The sequence below is a fragment of the Coenobita brevimanus genome, chromosome 20 (assembly GCF_032717465.1).
Source record: "Coenobita brevimanus isolate Jiangsu-jjx chromosome 20, ASM3271746v2, whole genome shotgun sequence".
NCBI classification, from domain to species: domain Eukaryota; kingdom Metazoa; phylum Arthropoda; class Malacostraca; order Decapoda; family Coenobitidae; genus Coenobita; species Coenobita brevimanus.
In genome coordinates this window covers 2,548,903-2,567,500 of record NC_136973.1, presented here as the reverse complement: position 1 = coordinate 2,567,500, position 18,598 = coordinate 2,548,903, and the positions used below count along the sequence as shown (strand labels likewise).

At 41.2% G+C, this 18,598-nt stretch overlaps 2 protein-coding genes across 3 annotated transcripts; both read left to right on the top strand.

The window, feature by feature from the left end:
- The first annotated feature begins 2,991 nt into the window (after positions 1-2,991).
- On the top strand, positions 2,992-11,377 carry Polr2M (RNA polymerase II subunit M). 2 transcript variants are annotated; one of them, XR_013895912.1, is made up of 7 exons: positions 2,992-3,379; positions 5,488-5,627; positions 5,962-6,130; positions 7,125-7,298; positions 7,736-7,865; positions 8,866-9,456; positions 10,835-11,377. XR_013895912.1 is itself a non-coding variant. In XM_080266373.1 (6 exons), the coding sequence occupies exons 1-6, from the start codon at positions 3,186-3,188 to the stop codon at positions 9,058-9,060; spliced, it is 1,002 nt and encodes a 333-aa protein (XP_080122499.1). In that variant the 5' UTR covers positions 2,992-3,185; the 3' UTR covers positions 9,061-9,609. The 2 variants fall into 2 exon arrangements, 1 of the variants encoding a protein (XP_080122499.1); XM_080266373.1 differs by lacking the exon at positions 10,835-11,377 and having other exon boundaries at positions 8,866-9,609.
- Positions 11,378-13,294: 1,917 nt separating this feature from the next.
- Positions 13,295-18,202, top strand: LOC145391877 (ATP-dependent RNA helicase DDX55). The gene is made up of 2 exons (XM_080266372.1): positions 13,295-13,402; positions 15,884-18,202. The coding sequence occupies exon 2, from the start codon at positions 15,993-15,995 to the stop codon at positions 17,739-17,741; it is 1,749 nt and encodes a 582-aa protein (XP_080122498.1). The 5' UTR covers positions 13,295-13,402; positions 15,884-15,992; the 3' UTR covers positions 17,742-18,202.
- Positions 18,203-18,598: the final 396 nt, after the last annotated feature.

Sequence of the window (18,598 nt, the reverse complement as noted above, 5' to 3'; positions counted from 1 at the left end):
CCCACCACATCACCCCCCTCCATTCTTCCCTCTCCGCATTACCCCTCTCCACATCACCCTCTTCCTGTTCCGCTCTCCACATCACGCCTCATTTCTCCCCTCTCCACATTCCCCCTTCCTACTCCCCTCTCCAACTCGTCTTTCACATCCCTCCACCCTCCCTACACACCCTTGTTCCCATCCCCTCTTCCCTGAGCCTTTCACCCCTCTCCCTTTCCAATATCCCCCTCTCTATCCCTACCCCTTTGATATCACCCCTCCGTTCACCCCAGCCGCCTCCTCAATTACCACTTCCCATATTTACATCTCCACTTCGATTACTTACTGGGATATTTGCGTGCGTTAACAGAAATGAAATAGTCACGAAGAAGTGCTAGGGATCTTTTAAAACCCACGAAAATAGGAGCAATTGGGCATAAGTAGTAAAGTTCCCTCCTCTCTCTCTCTCTCTCTCTCTCTTAACTTCATTGCACGCATTATCTTATTCTCCTCAGTTGGATTATTTCTGCACTCCTTTCATTCTCTCTTGGCTTAAAGTTGTCTCTCCATCCTGAATGCTGAGTTGTAGCAATGGATTAACACTAGACTGATGCTAGTCACGAAGAAGTGCTTTGGAAAGAACTACGTGAAATAGCCTGCATGCAAAAGGACGAAAATTTCCGCCCAGTTTAAATGAATGAACGTCTCTGCTTTCCGACACACACACACACACACACACACACACACACACACACACACACACACACACACACACACACACACACACACACGGGGTCACTGCCACTCCACACAACTCTTGCCTACCTGTCTAAGTCACACCACACACGTCCAACACCACAGAAATGTCTCTCTCTCTCTCTCTCTCTCTCTCTTTCTCTGAGGGAAAGAAAAAGAAAACCTTTAAGCGACTGAGACAGCAAGTGAGAGAGAGAGAGAGAGAGAGAGAGAGAGGGAGAGAGAGAGAGAGAGAGAGTATGAGCATCACACTGTCACTGTACTCTTACCCCATTGTTAAGTCAAAGCCTTACCTTCCCACCCACTCCTTATTGTGAGACAGTCCATTGTGAGACAGCTCCCTCCTCTCCGTGGGTCATAGGAGCTGCCTTTGTGTGGGAGGAACCCTTTTTAAGATCATAAGGACAATGGCCATGTCTCACTTACCCTATGTGAGTGGGGAGGGGAGGGAAAGAGGGGAAGAGGAAGGGGGTGTTTGAGGAGGAAGGATATTAGGAATGGGAGGGTAGGGGAAGAGCAGGGAGGGAGGAGGGACGGGGAAAGGGGGAGGAAGGGAGAGTTTGAGGAATTATGAGATGAAAGAGGTGGGGATAGCAATGAGGAAGGAAGGAGGAGGAAAAAGGGATGGAGGGAGGTGGGAATGGGGAGGGGGAGGGAGAAGAGGAAGGGAGAGGTTGGAGAGGTAAGAGATGGGGAAGAGTTGGTGAGGTGAGGAGGGGTACGAGAGAGAGAGAGAGAGAGAGAGAGAGAGAGAGAGAGAGAGAGAGAGAGAGAGAGAGAGAGAGAGAGAGAAGAGGAGGGGAATTGCTATCAGTCATCCCAGCCTCCGGTACTGCGGTCACGTATTTTACTAATTAAATATTTCAGTCAGGTGGAACGCTTTTACGGCCGTGTGTGTGTGTGTGTGTATTGAATATGGACTGTGGTTATTAGTGCCAAAGCGGTGACATGTGATGGTTTGTGTAGGGAGATTGTTAAGCCGAAGGGAAAGGGTTGTTACGCTCTTGTTCATAGAAGGACACACACACACACACACACACACACACACACACACACACACACACACACACACACACACACACACACACACACACACACACACACACACACACACACACACAAATAGATATACTCCATGTTATCCACTTTCCCTCCTCACCCTCCATCCCCTCCCTACCCTTCTCTCTTCCCCACCCATTCTCCCCTCCATTACCTAATGTCATCACTACCACCTAAACACTATTCTCCCTCCACTTACCCCCTCCCTCCCCCTCCCCCTCCCCTTCCATACCAGTAGCCTCACCCCCATCCCTTAATCTCCCCTCCCCTTCTGCCCCAACCCTACTGTTCTCCCTCTTCTCTTTCTCCCCAACATCCTTCCCCTCCCTTTCTGACTCCCTTTCTTCCTCTTTCCCTCTCGTCCCCTCCCTGTCTGATCCCCCTCCCCCTTTCCTTTCCCCCCTCCTTCATCCCCCACCCATCTACCTTTATCCACAGCCTCCCTTACCCTCCTCCTCCCTCAGTCACCCCTCCCTATCTCTCCCTACTCCCATCTTTCCCCGCACCCCTACCTCCTGTCCTTCCCTTAATGCCTCCCTCCTTCCCTCCCCCCCCCTTTCTTTACCTTCATCCTCCCCTACCTGCCCCCTTCGTTTGTATCTCTGTACCCCCTCCTCTCACATTCCCCTCACTTCCTCCCCCTCCCTCCAGCTCTCCCCATCCCCCCTCCTGCTCCCCATTTCCCCTCCCCCTCCCCCTCCCCCTCACAGTACGCGGTATTGACATCAGTATCAAGCCTGTTCCAAACATCTCCTTTCTCAGATTTACTCAGTGCCAAGAGCTAATGTGATGGTGGCAGAGAGAGAGAGAGAGAGAGAGAGAGAGAGAGAGAGGATGTTGTTTATGTTTTTCCTTTGAGGGAGCTATTTGCAGGCCCTTGGCCTTTGGTTCCTTCTTCCTTGCCGATAGATAGATAAATAGATAGGTAGGTATGTAGGTGAGAGAGAGAGAGAGAGAGAGAGAGAGAGAGAGAGAGAGAGAGAGAGAGAGAGGAAATGCCGGGTTGTCATCTCAGATTATGGAACCATTATATTATTAAAGGCAATTCAGCGTCTGTCTAGAATTCTAGATGCAGTTACCGTCGCTGAATGCAACTTTATTCGTTTTGTGTGGATCCGATGAAAACAGCGGGCAACTTGGCAAATCCGGATCCTGGTACAAGAACGTAAACATTGGCCCTGGGGAAGTTGCGAAGGCGAAGCTACCTTGGCCCAGTTAAATAAGCCTTTGAATTTCACGTGAACCAGGAACTTCTTGTTTATTTGTGTATAACTTCAATTAATTAGGGTAGTGTAGTAAAATCCCCATTACTAATATCTCTATGATGTGATTTAGTGCTGTTAACGAGAGTGAGTCAACCAAGTTAGTGGGAGCAAGTAATAAGTTGCGTCATGCAGGCACCAATGCAAGACACACCGATATATAAACTTGTTAATAGATCATGGAAGACCCTGCCAGATAAGGGAGAAGATGTGTTCATTAAGGACACCAAGCTGAAGGAGGGCCACCTGGGGGACCTTAAAAAGAAGCCAGTGCTGGAACTGGAGGAAATATTACAACGACAGGACCGAACCCTTGGGAACAGGTATGGTATTACTATTATTGGTCCCGTATTTCTTTGTTTTTTTTTGGGGGGGGATTGTTGTTATTTTTCCAATAGTTTCTTTTCAATAGCTTGTTTCCTTTTTCTCCCATGCAAGTTAAAAATGGTGGGTGGGTAGTCAAATGGTGGGTGACAGAGTGACTTGGAGGCGTTTTGTCTGCGGCCACCCTTTGCGGGATTAGGGCGTCGGGCTATAGATAGATATAGATAGAAGTTAAAAATATGAGGTCAATGTAGTATGCTTTCTGGCTATTGTAATTTCTTCCTGGGTTTCTCTCCAGGGTATATTTGCTGTATTGATCAGTCATGGCACTTGGTTGTTGGGTTAGATTATAGTAATTTCAGTGAGATATTGGTCTACCATATTTTATTTTTTTTATTTTTTTTTTTTTTTGTGCAATTCTTTGAGTATAGTGTATAATGAGTGTGTTTTCAAGTTGTGATGTTTATTACGATATTTATGTCATAGTTGGTGAATAGTGTTTAATTAATCGTTCCCAGCCTACAATCCCTAGCAGCGGCAGAGACAGACACGCCATCTTGTAGTGCCATTTTTGTCACAAAATTACCCTTATCATTGCTGATTTATCCAAACTCAATCTAAATTTTCATAACAACTCAATGTAATGTATCAAAACCCAATCTTATCTAGCCCACTGCATTTTTCGAGTGTAGCCATGTTTTTTCATGTTTTTTATGTCACTGCACAGTATGGCCCTGCAGTGGTGATTGCTTGTCTGTGGTTGATGGGTCTGCATGACCATGGTAATTGCTTGGCCGTGATTTATAAGTCTACTTGACCAGATAGAGTAGTGTTAAACAACAGGAACAAGTGTTGTACGATGTACTGTATTGGCCTTTTATAGTGGCTTTCAAAGTTAGGTTATGTACCAAGGAGGACCAGGGGAGAAGTCCATTATGCGGACGTACCCACTTTCCAGGCATGCCTTTGGCTATATTGTGTCGGATAATCGAGGGATTACTGTATACCAAGACAAGTTAGAGGAGATTCTTCTGCTGTATCACAGAATGGCCCTGTGGTACAGTGTTTATGGTTTGTATTTAGAGATTTTACTTAGTTTTTCCTCATAAATTCACAGGAGAATCTTTATTTTTTAATTTTTTTTATTATTTTTATTTTTTCTACATTACCGGTAACACTTTTGTGGTCTGACCCCCCTGCAGCCAGCAGAACCTTCTGGCTTTCCCTCTACCACACTGTCCCATCTTCCTTCCCTGTTACATGCTCAAGTTTGTTCTTTTCCAATAATTTTTTCAACCCAAAATATTTGGATTAGCGGATTTGTTTTTATACCGTTAGAAAGCTGAGAATTTGTTGAATAAGTTGAAAGAAAATAGAAAGTGATACTGCTTAAAGTAAAATAGGTATGATGAATATAAGCTGAAAGAGTGCATTAGAATGTTTATACCACCTTTTTAAAAAAGTGTTTTTTGGTCAGATTTTCAAATTTTCTTATGATTGAATATAGTATCACTGAACTGAAAATTCAGTCAGGCTAATATCAGACCAGTTTTCAGAATGCTAGACACAATTCCTGATTTATGGTGAATATTTCTTTGTTTGGATGTGGATCTGCGTCTAAAGAGCTGGTTGGACACTTTCAGGTTGGACGCGGATCCATGTTCAAAGACTGCAAAAATGTTAAACAGGATCTTCTAGTTTTCTATCACTTTTTTTTTTTTTTTTTTTTTTTTTAAGGGAGAGGATTATCTAGCTCCTAGCTTCACCTGTTATCATTCCTATGTTAAAATCGAGCAAACCTAATCCAACCTAATGTAATGTGATCGAACCTAACGTTACTTTACCTAGTAGAGTGAAGATGTGTAGTTATCAGTTAGCTAATGTATTTTATAATTTGTAGCTGAGTCATTTCCAGGAGTTATAACACAGATAAGTCTTATTTTTATGATACTGATGTAGAATATGTGTATGCATGGTGGCCTTCTTTATTTTCAATACTTGGTGCAGAAGTTGAAAGACAGGTGAGCTCTAGCACAGATGCCGTAATTTTTATTGTACTGGTAGAGTATATACATTCATACATTCATTTTCTTCTTCTTCGTTTCAGATACCTAGTGCAGAAGTTGAAAGACAAAGGAGAAAGCTTAAGAAAACGTCGTCAAGAAGTTGCGGAAGCTTTAGAGACAGCTCGAGAGAGGGAGAAATCATCACAAACTGAAAAAAGTCTCACTGATGTCAATGAAATGGGTAATATTTGTTTGTTTTGTGAATACTTAAAAATATTATCCATTAAGCCTCTATTTCTTTTCTTTTTTTTTTCCTTTAATATTTCCATATGGTTAATGCATTGCAATTTTATTCAGCTTTGCAATGATATTCATATAGCTCTCCACCCCATCCCTCCATCTCATCCTCAGTCTCTTCTTCCCACCCAAATTTTGCTTGCATAATCACTTCTAGTCATCCACTTATTCTCCACCATCTCAAAATATTTCACCTAATGGTTTCTAGGACATCCACATCAACATCAGTTACAATACAGTAAGACATTATACTGAAGATGCAACATTGTGATCCCCAGAATGGAGAGGATGTGCACTGAATGGATGCCGCAAGACAGGGAAGATGAAGGAAGTTCTGGACAGTGATGACGATGATGATGAGAGTGACTGTGAGGAAGCCCTGGACCCATTGCGACTGATGGCGTACCACTCATCTGACGTGAAGAGGCCTGCTGGTGGAGGGTCCAGGTAATAAATCTATCTATCTATCTATCTATTGCCAGACGCCTCAATCCCGTTTGGGGTGGCTACAAACAAATTGCCTCCAAGTCGCCCTGTCCCCTGCCATTTCACTGCCCTGCTCCCAACTCACACCCCCCTCTCTCATATACCTCTCCACCCCATCCCTCCATCTCATCCTCGGCCTCCCCCTCCCTCTTCCCCCCTCCACCTCACTCACATACACTCTCTTCGTCAGTCTTTCACCCTCCATCCTCTCCACATGGCCAAACCACCTCAGTGTGTTCCTCATAACGCTTCCTATCACATCCACATCCACACCACAACGCTCCTTTATATCCTCATTTGTCAGCCTGTCTCTCCACGTGACTCCACAGGCTCCTCTTAAATAACTCGTTTCCACTGCTGTCACTCTTGACTTGTGTCCTTCCAACAATGTCCAAGCTTCACTTCCGTACGTTAGAGTTGGTATCACAATACTGTCATGTAGTAACTTTTTCACTTCCATGCTCACTTCTGATAGCCTTTATACTGTAGCATGTTTAATCTGACAGTGATCCCTGACTCCTTTCAACGTTGTCAGGTGTAGCCAGATTGGATGGTTGATTGGACTGGTAACCAGGAAGATTCATTATTCAAGATAGATAGATGGTAATTTGAGACCAAGTAGCTAAAATAAATGTAACAGCAGCCATGTATTATTTCCTTGGCCCCAGACTTAAATGTGAATCTGGTGGACTTCAGACTTAACTTGCCTTCTTCTGCAGTCTGTCATCCTCCTTTTAGGGGATAGGAAATTACTGTAGTTGAAGGATGTTTAGTATATATACTTATTTGTTTATTAATTAATTACTGGTAAGGTATTTATTGATCAAACTTTATTTCTCAGACCTGACCTCACTCCATCCAGTGATGGGAAAAGAGTTATTGATGATTGTTTACTTATTTATTTATTTATTTTTTTGCATGTAAAAAAAAAAAAAATCATTATATCCTTTTACAGAGTGGAAGATAGTGATCCATCAGAATCCATTGCAAAGGAGCTTCAACAGCTGGCCGTGACGGATGGGACAGACCCTGACACACAACCTCAGGACTTCGGTTCACAACGCATTCTTAAGATGGAAGAAAAACAAAGAAGAAATGGTCCCAAGAAGGACTCTTTTAAGCCCTTTAGGTATGCAAATAGTCTCACTTAAGTAAAGGTTGGTTTTTATTCCAGTGAACGATACTACATTATAGTGGAAAATTATTTTTATTTTCTGTGGCCATGTGTAATATCGCAACAGTAATTTTGTAATTAAGTCTGCCTCATATTATTTACATATGCAGACTCAGAGTGTTAAAATTACTGCTTTTAGTAAGTAAGTACACATTGTATTGTACAGTGTACTGTATGCAGCAAGTAATGATTCCATATGTAATGCAATGGATGTGCATACAGGTACTGCAACTTAGGGACAAAATTGTTCTTTAACCTCGTCCTGTAATTTCACGAGAATAAGGGTCAGGGTGACAATGATGAAGTTGCTAATGATAATGGTGGTAATGACAGTGGTGTAAATTATCAGAAAGAGTTAGATGTTAATAATGATGATGATGATTCTCCCACAGACCAGTTAGCAACCCACAGCCATTGCCCAACCTGATGCCCCGTGCCCGCCGAGCCTCAGACCGTACCACCATCTGTCTACCCATGGAGGAGGCAATCAAAAGAGAAAAAGAGTATGTCCTGAAGGAGAAGGTCAGTTCTTTTTCATGCTACAGTGATCTCTTGGTTATCTGACCATGATTACTTTGTTTTAACTGACTCCCCAACTGACCCAGTACTTGTAGCACATTTGTTCTAACTGGACAAAGATCCCTAGCTTCTTTCAGCTTAGTTGATGGCCCGGTGTAGTGTGATTGGAGGGCTGATTTGACTAGTAACAAGGAGACTCATTCTTACCTCATAGCAAAGGCTTATTGACTTTCATGGACCCACAATGTTATATTTAAGTTGTGGGAGCAGCCCACCTCTGTCAAGTGAAAAACCAACTAGGGTTGATCACTTCCTGTCAGTTGTAACTTCTGTCAAGTGAAAAACCACCTAGAGTTGATCACCTCCTGTCAGTTGTATACTACCTGAGAGATAGAAGAGGGGTCTGTGTGTTGGGTATAGGGAAACCATTTGGTTCGTTAGGTAGTTTAGAGTTTTCTGAAGATATCACTACATTTAGTGAGTGAATAGTGGTTGCAACCACCGATGTCAACTAGTTTATACAGTACTGTTTGAATGTTAAGTAACAGTGAGATGACTTTATTGTTGTTATTGAGGTGGCAACCATCATGCACCCACTTGATGTAGTGCTGCCTACTTCTTCCCTCACCTTTATCATTCTTTTTCTGTGTCTGCTCCCCTCTCTTCCTATTTCTCCCATTGTTCCTCTCACTTTTAGTTACTTTTCTTTTCCTTTCAAGTGGCTTTACATTGAGTGACAAGCCTAATGGTTTCCTGTAAGGTAGGAAACCATTTACAACATTGGGTGGTAACCATATAACCAACCCATAATTTCCTACTTGTCAACAAGTGGGTTGGCAGATGGCTAGTGACCCTGCCCATAAAATAACTAACTCAAGACAAACGGCCACCCCTTATGGGATAATGGCATCTGGCTATAGATAGTTAGATGATGATATACAGCACTAGGAAATTAACCCATTTTTAGAAAGTAACTGTTGGGCTCTTTGCTGTGTCATGGCAGAGGCAGCAGATAATAGAGAGAGTGACAGACAAGAAACTGGGAACCAGGATCTCCTCAGCCCCAAGATACCGCGACACCAATCTAGATCGACACTTACTAGACCTTGATGCAGAGGAGGACGAGTGGGAGGATGATGTTCACATCACTCTCCCTCTCCCAGATGATGATGCTCCTGGTGATGACTGGGCCTCGTGAGACATAACATAAACTACTCAATCATCCATCCATCCACAAAACTACTCAATCATCCATCCATCCACAAAACTACTCAATCATCCATCCATCCACAAAACTACTCAATCATCCATCCATCCATTGATCATCCTACACATATCATAGACTGCTCAATCATTCATCCATCATCCAGTCCTTCATAATTCTTTTTTATCAGGAGTGAATGTGCTGAATAGGGACACCTGCTCATAGTGGTGCTGGTATAACTGGTCAGCTTCATTTTCTTGCTATACAAACATCCCACAGCTCCCTCCCTATCCTCCAAAAGGTGTGGTGAACTACAGGAGTAGAGTAGCTTCAGCCTGCAGTCTGCTAGGTTCATGTACAGTTGAGCCTGGGATTGCAACTAGGGAAGGGGTGTGGGGCAGAACATAACCTACATACACTGGTGATGTTATTGTGAAAATTTTGTGAAAAACCTGAAATGATGTTGAATTAAGATATAACACCTTTATATATTCAAAATGTTTACAGGGCATCATTGTCTTCATTTTAATTATCAGTATATTCTGCATGATATATAATATTTACTGCATGTTGAGTACAACAATGGACAGTAAAATACCTGAAAAAAATATGACAATCAGGAAACCTGTCATTGAGTAAGAATTAATTACATATCTTATATTGTTCACTGTTTGTTTGCTTACCTAATTTAAATTCCTCTTTCCCTCCAAGGAACTTCATGGTACCGTATCGTGTTATGAAGAATCAGTATTTTTTTTTTTTTTTTTTTTTTTTTTTTTTTAAATCAGTGTATATGCAGCCAGACACCTTGATCCTAGAGGGATGGTCACAAACAGATCACTTCCATATCACTCTTTTGTCAGTCCTCAGGCAGCCCTCCCCCCATACCACATTACTGTCACTCATATACTTCTCCATCTCATCCATCCCCCTTATCTTTGGTCTCCCTCTTCCTTTGTCTCCTTCCACCTCACTCATATACTCTCCTAGTCAGTCTGAAACTTTCCGGACTCACCACTCGGCCAAACCATCTTGAGGTGCATCTCGTAACACTTTCCAGCACATTCATATCAGCACCACAGTTATCCCAAACTTTCTCATTTGTCTGTTCCTCCCTTCACTTAACTTCACATGCTGTCCTCAGATTACTGATTTCCACTTCTCCCACTCGACTTTAATTAATGTTTATGTAGGTTCATTAACATGAAAATATTCTTAATACAGTTCAGGTGGCTTTAAGTTACAGTTTATCATGTAGCTGAAAACCTTCATTGTCATCATCATTGCCCATTACTCAGTATGTAATTGTTTGACAGTTTGAGTATTTCATGTTCATTTGCCCTTCATATATGAAATCTCTTAGACCAGAGTGACGGCATAACTCTTAAGATGGTTTTAAGTGCATGACAAGTATTGTTTAACCGCAATCCAATACAAACCTAAAATGAGCATACTTTATACTGTACCACTGTGTTGGTTTCATCAGACACAGTCAGTGAATTTGTAGGAGCACAAATAATTACGAAAAATTATTCCATGATTTTCCTAATTACACTAACTACTGTACCTAAAAGTGATTATGTTTTTATTGTTTAATTTACAGTTTATAGTCCCAGTATTGTGAATAAATCAGTGTGAATGACATCCACCTTAGGTTGTTTTTAAGATACACCGAACTGAGACATGAAATAGAAAGATCTGAACATTGTTATGTTAGTAGAAATAACTAGTTTTTAGCGGGAGTTAATGGAAATGGATTTATAATAAGTTATTAAGTAAGCAAAGGTGTACAGGAGGAAAACTGTGGAGATTGGAGAAGGATGCTGAGTGGCTGGGAGAAATTGGTGACATAACTTCTATAGCTGTGAATACCTTGGAGTAGAGTGCATGTGTGGAAGCTTAAAATGTAGCATGGTTAGCTCCTTTTCTAACCCTTCAGATGCTTACTTTCTCTTTATACAGATATGGCACATCACAGAACAGGTATCGAACTAGGACGAGTAAAAATGGAAAATATAAAAGAGTGGCTAGTTTTTTTTTTCTGTGAGTTGAGATGTCACATTATTGTTCATGGTAAGTTGACATTATTTTGTGTTGTTGTTTCCACAACACTAGATAAATTAAGCTTCATACTCCATGGTAAGTTCTTAAACATTCATCTTTTATTATACATTACTTTCTCCATTTATTGGTGTCTTAACTTGGTTTATTGCACTGACTTTTACACCCAAAATGGATTAAGTAAAACAAAAATGATAATATGCTGTACTTTATGTAGGCAGTAGGTACAATTTCCGTACAAGATTATATACTTTTATGCTGCATAATAGCATAAGCATAATTTACATAGTTTTAAATATGACAGATTTTTTCTATTATATTTTTACTCAAAAATTTACAACAGAACTGACATTTTATTGTAATCTGCAAAGTTTCTATTAATTTTTTAGTATCTTGCAAATAAACTTTACTGTAATCAAGTATTAGGGTGATGCAGTATATTAACTTTTTAATTTTAAATACTGATAGTCTTGTTTGAAACGCTGTAGGATACAATAAATTATCAAAAGTATGTAACAACTTTTTTATCACTCTGAAAGTAGGGACATCGGTAATACTGTAGTTAATACTGCAGAGTCTGATATAAAGTGCCATATTGCAGATACAGTCTCTAACAAGTTTATTTTTACCACAATCTTTTTGTGTATTGCCATGGGTAAACCAGCTTTTATTACTAGACACATTAGATAGTTATGTGATTACTGGCACACAAGGCTCCTCCTATGAATAACTTTTTGTTTATTAATGCCAACTTCCATCTGGCACAGAGTCTTGTTACTGATGATTTTTGCTGCTGTGATCCTGCCGGTTACTCTTATCCCATTAGGGTACTTTCAGTTCAGTTGATGGCCAGGCATAATCATTTTGAATGGAGAGACATTTATACCTCATAACTTGAGCTTATTGTAGCTTATGCAGCCACAAGTTGTGAGCGGCCTAGTTCTGACACATTAGAAAACACCATTATACACCTATAGCAAGCATTCTATCACTTCAGTGAGGCCTTTGAACCCTTCCAAAAAGTGGCAACTGAACCATTATGGTACTACAAACCCTCAGGCAGTACAATGACTTTCCTTGAAAAGATTATAGCTTCTGTGGCCAAGAGCCATCTGAGTTTCAGCAGAGGAGGCTTAGCATCATGCAACGAATAATGCGCAAAGAAGGCTAATGTCCTGTCACTCGGCCTGAGCAGCTGCCAACAGAGGCTGCAGCTGAGCCACTGTGGGATTTGCTAGTGGTGCATGCCTGCGGGGTTGGGAGCAAGCTGCTGTGTCATATGATTCACCTCGCAGAAAACGAGGATACAGTGAGTAGGAATCTTTGGTATATTATTCTGAAATATAATATCCTCATTAGTAGGCATAGAACTGTAATTATTGGGACCAAGGGGTTCCATTTATAGTCTTATGAAGGATCTGATAAAGGAAAAAATGATTGAAAGTGCTTCTGTTTCTCTCCAGCAGACAAAATTACCATATAGATACTGACCTAGAAAAGGAAAGAAAAGCAAAATTTAATATTGTGAGAATAAGAACCCTTTAGGGGAAGGCACAGTACTATATTATATGTAGTACTCTGGTAGGATTTAGCAGCCAGAATGCTTTGACATCCTTGTCATATTCAGGTCAGTTAAATTTTCCAGGAACTGTTTTAAGAATTGATCTTATTTATTTGCCATCTGTAATCATATTAAAACATTTTAGTGTCATCAGTTTAGGATGTATGAGGAAAAGGATATAAAGAGAAAGTGCATAAAGTTCTCCCATTTCATAATCGAACATCAGATTTGTATGGTGTATGAGAGAAGGGGTGCGAATTGGAGAAAAGGCAGCTTGATGGCGGAAAGTAGGGTGACGCGCAGTAGATTCGTTTGTGGCCACTACTTTCGGGATTAAGGCGTCCGGCTATAGATAGACAGATAGTTTGTCCCCCTCTAGAAAGCCTGCATAACCTTTGCTACAAGACATTGCAGTGACCCCATGAACCAGCTTTACTGTTTGAATAGTGCGCACTTATTCTCTGTCTGATAGCTGTTCTTTCATATATATTTTATAGATTTCAACCAAAAATAAGAACCAAAATTTACATGTGTGATATATATGCTTCACACAAATGGTTTATTAACAGGACTTTAAAGAGAGCGTCAGGCTAAAATCCTTCAACTAAAAACATCTGATATTTCATAACACGTGTGGAGGAAGCCCTTACGGACTTGTGCTGAAGATGTCTTTCTTTTGTCTCCTGCAAGAAATGTACAAATACTTCGTTAAAGGTATGCTGGAGATTATATGTTATTGGTTAGTTAATTGTATTAGACGATTCCACGTAGAACCTGGAGGAAAATGAAATTGATGATCGGTGTCCCTATACTAGCAAGGTAAACTTTTTTTCATTAAGTTTTTACCGAACGGTCGCGGCCTTTCAATATTTTCTATTGAAATGAGTGTTGCATATGTATCAAAATTTTCATTCATTCATTCATTCATTGCCAGACGCCATGTATCCCAGACGGGGTGGCCAAGGGCTTAGAGTTAATTGTTTTACAGGGAGGGGCACTAATCCTCCACCAACCCCACTTGACAAAATTACTGGTATTATTTCGGAAAGACACCCAACTAACGTAGAGTGAAATTCATATGTTCATTTAGTTCATGCAATTTTAATATTTTGTATACATCAATCGCAAATGTACTTTTTAGTAGTAAGTAGATTAGGAATAGGGGTTGTTCAGTTCGTAGCTCTGTTTTCGAATCTACATCCAGACTAGACTGAACTAAGTTAGGTTGAACTGCATATTGGCAATTTGTAAAATAATACCGGTTAGGTTGTCAGATTAAATTAGGTTAGGTTAGGTTAAGTTAGATGCAATGAAAGACAGAGGTAGGAGCTAGAGACTCCCCCCCCCCATCCCCTTTTTTATGTATGAAGAAAGGCATTTGGGATAAATGCTTATATAAGAGAAAATGTGGTGAATTGCTGAAATTCGGCTGTGAAGATATTAATTTCATGGTCTGTTAGTTGCATGTATTTCTGAAAATTCACCAAATTACTTACCTTGAGATTGTGAGTGTGTCATTGTAGGTGTAATAGCCGTGCCTGTTTGGTAAAGAATTACCGAATAATGAATTGTTACTTGTAATAGCAAAAACCAAGGCACCTTGATTCGTAATGTGTTCACCCAACCACCTGATGCAGGATTTTTATTCAGATGAGAAGATATACGTCAACAATAATGGAATTGGAAAGAAGATCCAGTATTGTATTGGGTAAATTATTACTTTTGTAGTCATAGTTTCTGGTGTCCACTGCATTCCAAGTTTTTTGTGTATAGGTTATTTTGATCTTGATTAATAATGAAAATAACTTTTTTTTTTTTTTCGATATTACTCATCTCCACCCAGTAGGCAATGTCAGGTAGAAATAGCTACCATACTCCAACCTTTTCTCATATGTGAGGAAACTATAGAATAATGCTCCTTTTAACCCTTTCTCATGGAGAGTGCTTAGGACTTATTGTGGAATTAATTATTTCCCCATCAGATAACCTTATCATGGTTCACAAGGACTCCTTTTATCAGTACCATACTTCCCATTTATATATATGCCACATTGTACAAGCATCAGTAAAGACATTTTATGAAGCCATCCTTTTTTTTTTGTGGATAGTTGTGTAATTGAAGCTGGTAGGTTGTCTGTTGTAAAAGCACACCATCATTGGTATTTATCTCCTGCACAGCACGAGCGGCATTTTGCTCCATCACTGGCTTTTGTTTCTGCTAAATCTTCATGAGTTCTGTTGTTTGAACTTTTTATTTAGACTTTGTTGTAGTGGGGTATTCGGCTGGAGCACGTGTTTGACTCAGGGGAGATGGACGCCCCTGTCCTGCATAGTTCTGCATCACTCTTGGGCAAAGAGTAGCACCCGTTAGCCCACCAAAAAAGTAATAGTTAGATGGATGGTTACCATCGTCCCAGGAGGTACTGCCATGGGAATGATGTGGGTCCAAGGCCCAGTACCTGGCACTGCACAACATTCCCAGGTGGGGAACTCGATCACATTTACCAAGCATTGTAGTCAAAGTCCTGGCAAAGACTTATACTCACTCATATCAATACCCAGCTCATCCTGTTGGGGGCTGTGCATCCTCCACTTTCCCTGCATGTTGCCATGTAGAAAGACCCTGTCCCAATCCTGGCAAGGCACTGTCTGTCACAGGGAGGCAGCTGTGTGCTTGTGGTCGGTGGGTCTGCCTAGCTAGACAGAGTAAAACAACAACAACAACAGCAGAACTTAGTAGTAGTTTTGAAAATATAAATGTCTCTGTATATGTTTAACATCTTAGTGTTCTCTTCACCACCCCACCCCTCCAGTCCCCTTTTGTCCCTGTAGGTTACTACATTTATAGTCACTGTACAACACTGTAATGTTTATCGCCATCACTTTGATGACATTTTTGATTATTTAACTCTGTACCACCATTTGATTTTACTTACCTGGTAACAGTTTAATTCAACTTGTATAAAGGAAGAGATGGTTATGGCTGTATCCAACTGTTCCAGTTTGAAAAGTCTCCCCTGAGCTGAGCTAAATTATGTGTTGGTGGCAGGACTAAAATGTAAAACAGTTTGGGTCATCAGATTGAAGGGGTTAAGATATTTAACTGGATATAGGTTGTAAAGGAGACTAGGGAATTCTTAGTTTATAATAAACTGGTACGGTAAATTTGTTGCATTGTTCTTGTTTTTGTTTCAGAGTAGCACTATCACTGAGTGAGCTGATAGTGTCACACAGCACGTGACATTCATACCATTGGTGCAGGAGTTTACCGTCGCCTCACTTCCCTTGCCAGTCACCTGCCATCATGGACACCTCATGGGATAGTTTGCCAGTGCAGTTGGTGGCTCCTATCAAGAAGACAATAAAAGATTTTGGCTTTAAGAGGATGACTCCTGTCCAGACTGGATGCATCCCACTTTTGCTCAGCCATAAGGATGTTGCAGCAGAGGCAGTCACAGGGAGTGGGAAAACATTGGCTTTCCTTGTGCCAGTTATTCAGATTCTCACTAAACTTGAGAATCCCCTAAAAAAACATGATATAGGGGCCCTGGTGGTGTCTCCAACCCGTGAGCTGGCCACACAGATTCACGAAGTGCTGCAAGGCTTCCTCAAACACAGCCCACAGTTCACCTCCCTACTCACTGTTGGCGGCACCTTTCCCAGTGACGATCTTGACAAATATAGTTCCAACGGTGGTCATATTGTTGTGGGAACTCCAGGTCGTCTGCAAGATTTACTGTCGCGTTCAGCTCCAAGGGGTCACTCTCTAGCTGCCGGGGTCAGGGCTCTGGAGGTACTGATTCTTGATGAGGCTGACAGACTCTTAGATTTAGGTTTCTTTATGACCCTTAATACCATCATCTCGTACCTACCCAAGCAGAGGCGAACTGGGCTCTTTTCTGCCACCCAGACTTCAGATGTAACAAATCTCATCCGGGCTGGCCTCCGAAACCCAGTTCAGGTGAGGGTAAAAGAGAGCAATGCAGTTGGAGAAGAGAGGACACCTGTCTCCTTAGAGAACTATTATATGGTGTGTGAAGAGCAAAATAAGTTCAGTACTTTGGTTACACTTTTGAAAGAAAGAAAAGATAAGAAGACAATGGTCTTCTTTTCAACTTGTGCATGTGTGGAATATTTTACAGTTATGTTAAGAGAGCTCTTAAAGACTACGACTGTCTTTTCTTTGCATGGTAAAATGAAAGGAAAGCGATTTAAAATATTTGACAAGTTCCGATGTGCTAAGAATGGTGTGTTGTTGTGTACTGATGTGATGTGTCGTGGAGTGGACATCCCAAGTGTTGATTGGGTGTTACAGTACGACCCACCAGCATCTGCGGCATCCTTTGTCCACCGATGTGGCCGTACGGCAAGGATTGGTCACGAGGGTTCTGCTGTCCTGCTGCTGCTGCCATGTGAAATTGAGTATGTGGAGTTCTTGCACCTCAATCAGAAGGTGAGCCTGCAGCCCATGGAGTCCCCACAAAGCTTATCAAACTTTCTATCCGAAATGAGGAAGCTGCAGCTGCAAGATCGCTCCACCATGGATAAGGCCAACAGGGCATTTGTCTCTTTTGTTCAGTCATATGCTAAACATGAGTGCAGTTTAATACTTTCCCTCAAGAAACTCAACTTTGGTAAATTAGCTGTGAGTTTTGGGCTGTTGAAGCTACCCAAAATGCCAGAGCTGAAAGGTGTAACGATCACTGATTTCAAGCCTGTTAAAATGGATTATAACACCATTACCTACAAGGACAAACAGAAAGAAAAGAGCAGACAGAACAAACTCAGTACTTACAAGGAAACAGGTACATGGCCGGGACTGAAGCAGCATGTTCTTAAGAAAGAGGCATGGTCACTCAAGAAGGAAAAGAAAGAAAAGAGAAAAAGGAAACAGGAACAGAGGGAAAAGGCTAAAGGTCATAAATTCTCAAAGGAAGATTTGGATGATCTGGAGGAAGATTTCAGAATGCTAAAGAAATTAAAGAAGGGCAAAATCAAACAAAAGGAATTTGACAAGCACTTTGGTTGTGAGGCTGAGGAAGAGTCAGATTAGGAAGGGAATTAGTATATAGTATGGAGAAAGTGAATTTACGGTTTTGTTATGTGGTTTGTTGTTGTTGTTGTTGTTGTTTTGGCCCAGACTCATATAGATGTGAGCCTGGTGGACTGCAGGCTGAAGTTACCAGGTCTCCATCTCTGCAGTCCACCATCCTACTTTTGGGAACAGAGAGGAAAGTGAGGGACATTTGTACGACTGAGCAGCAGAGTGCCAGGTTACATCCATCACTATATTAATTTGTTCTTCTCCAGCACCTGTATGTGGTAGTACACACTGCTATTGATTGTGTATAGTTAGTAGTGCTTACCTAAATTTTTTTCACTTTAAGTTGTTTCATTATTAAGTTGTAAAAATTGATGCCTGTCCTTCTCTTAAAGTTAATTGTAATTCAGTATTAAGTTGTTTAAAATACAGATTTTGTGTGTGTGTGTGTGTGTGGTGTGTGTTGTGTGTGTGTGTGTGTTGTGTGTGTGTGTGTGTTGTGTGTGTGTGTGTGTGTGTGTGTGTGTGTTGTGTGTGTGTGTGTGTTGTGTGTGTGTGTGTGTTGTGTGTGTGTGTGTGTTGTGTGTGTGTGTGTGTGTGTGTGTGTGTGTGTGTGTGTGTGTGTGTGTGTGTGTTTCTCTTAAAGTATCATCATGCCTACACACATCCTTGACTCTTTCAGCATGGACTGGCTTTTTTCATTTTGCAGAAGATATATAGATTCAACTTCTCATGAGCCTGGTGTTGTGACAAGTACATTTGTTGTAGTTGATGCTTTATGTTGCACAGTTCATCCAGTCATCCATCATCCAGCCCTTTCTTACACCATCAGGATCGTAGGGGCCTGGAGTTGATGTGAAAAATTTAGT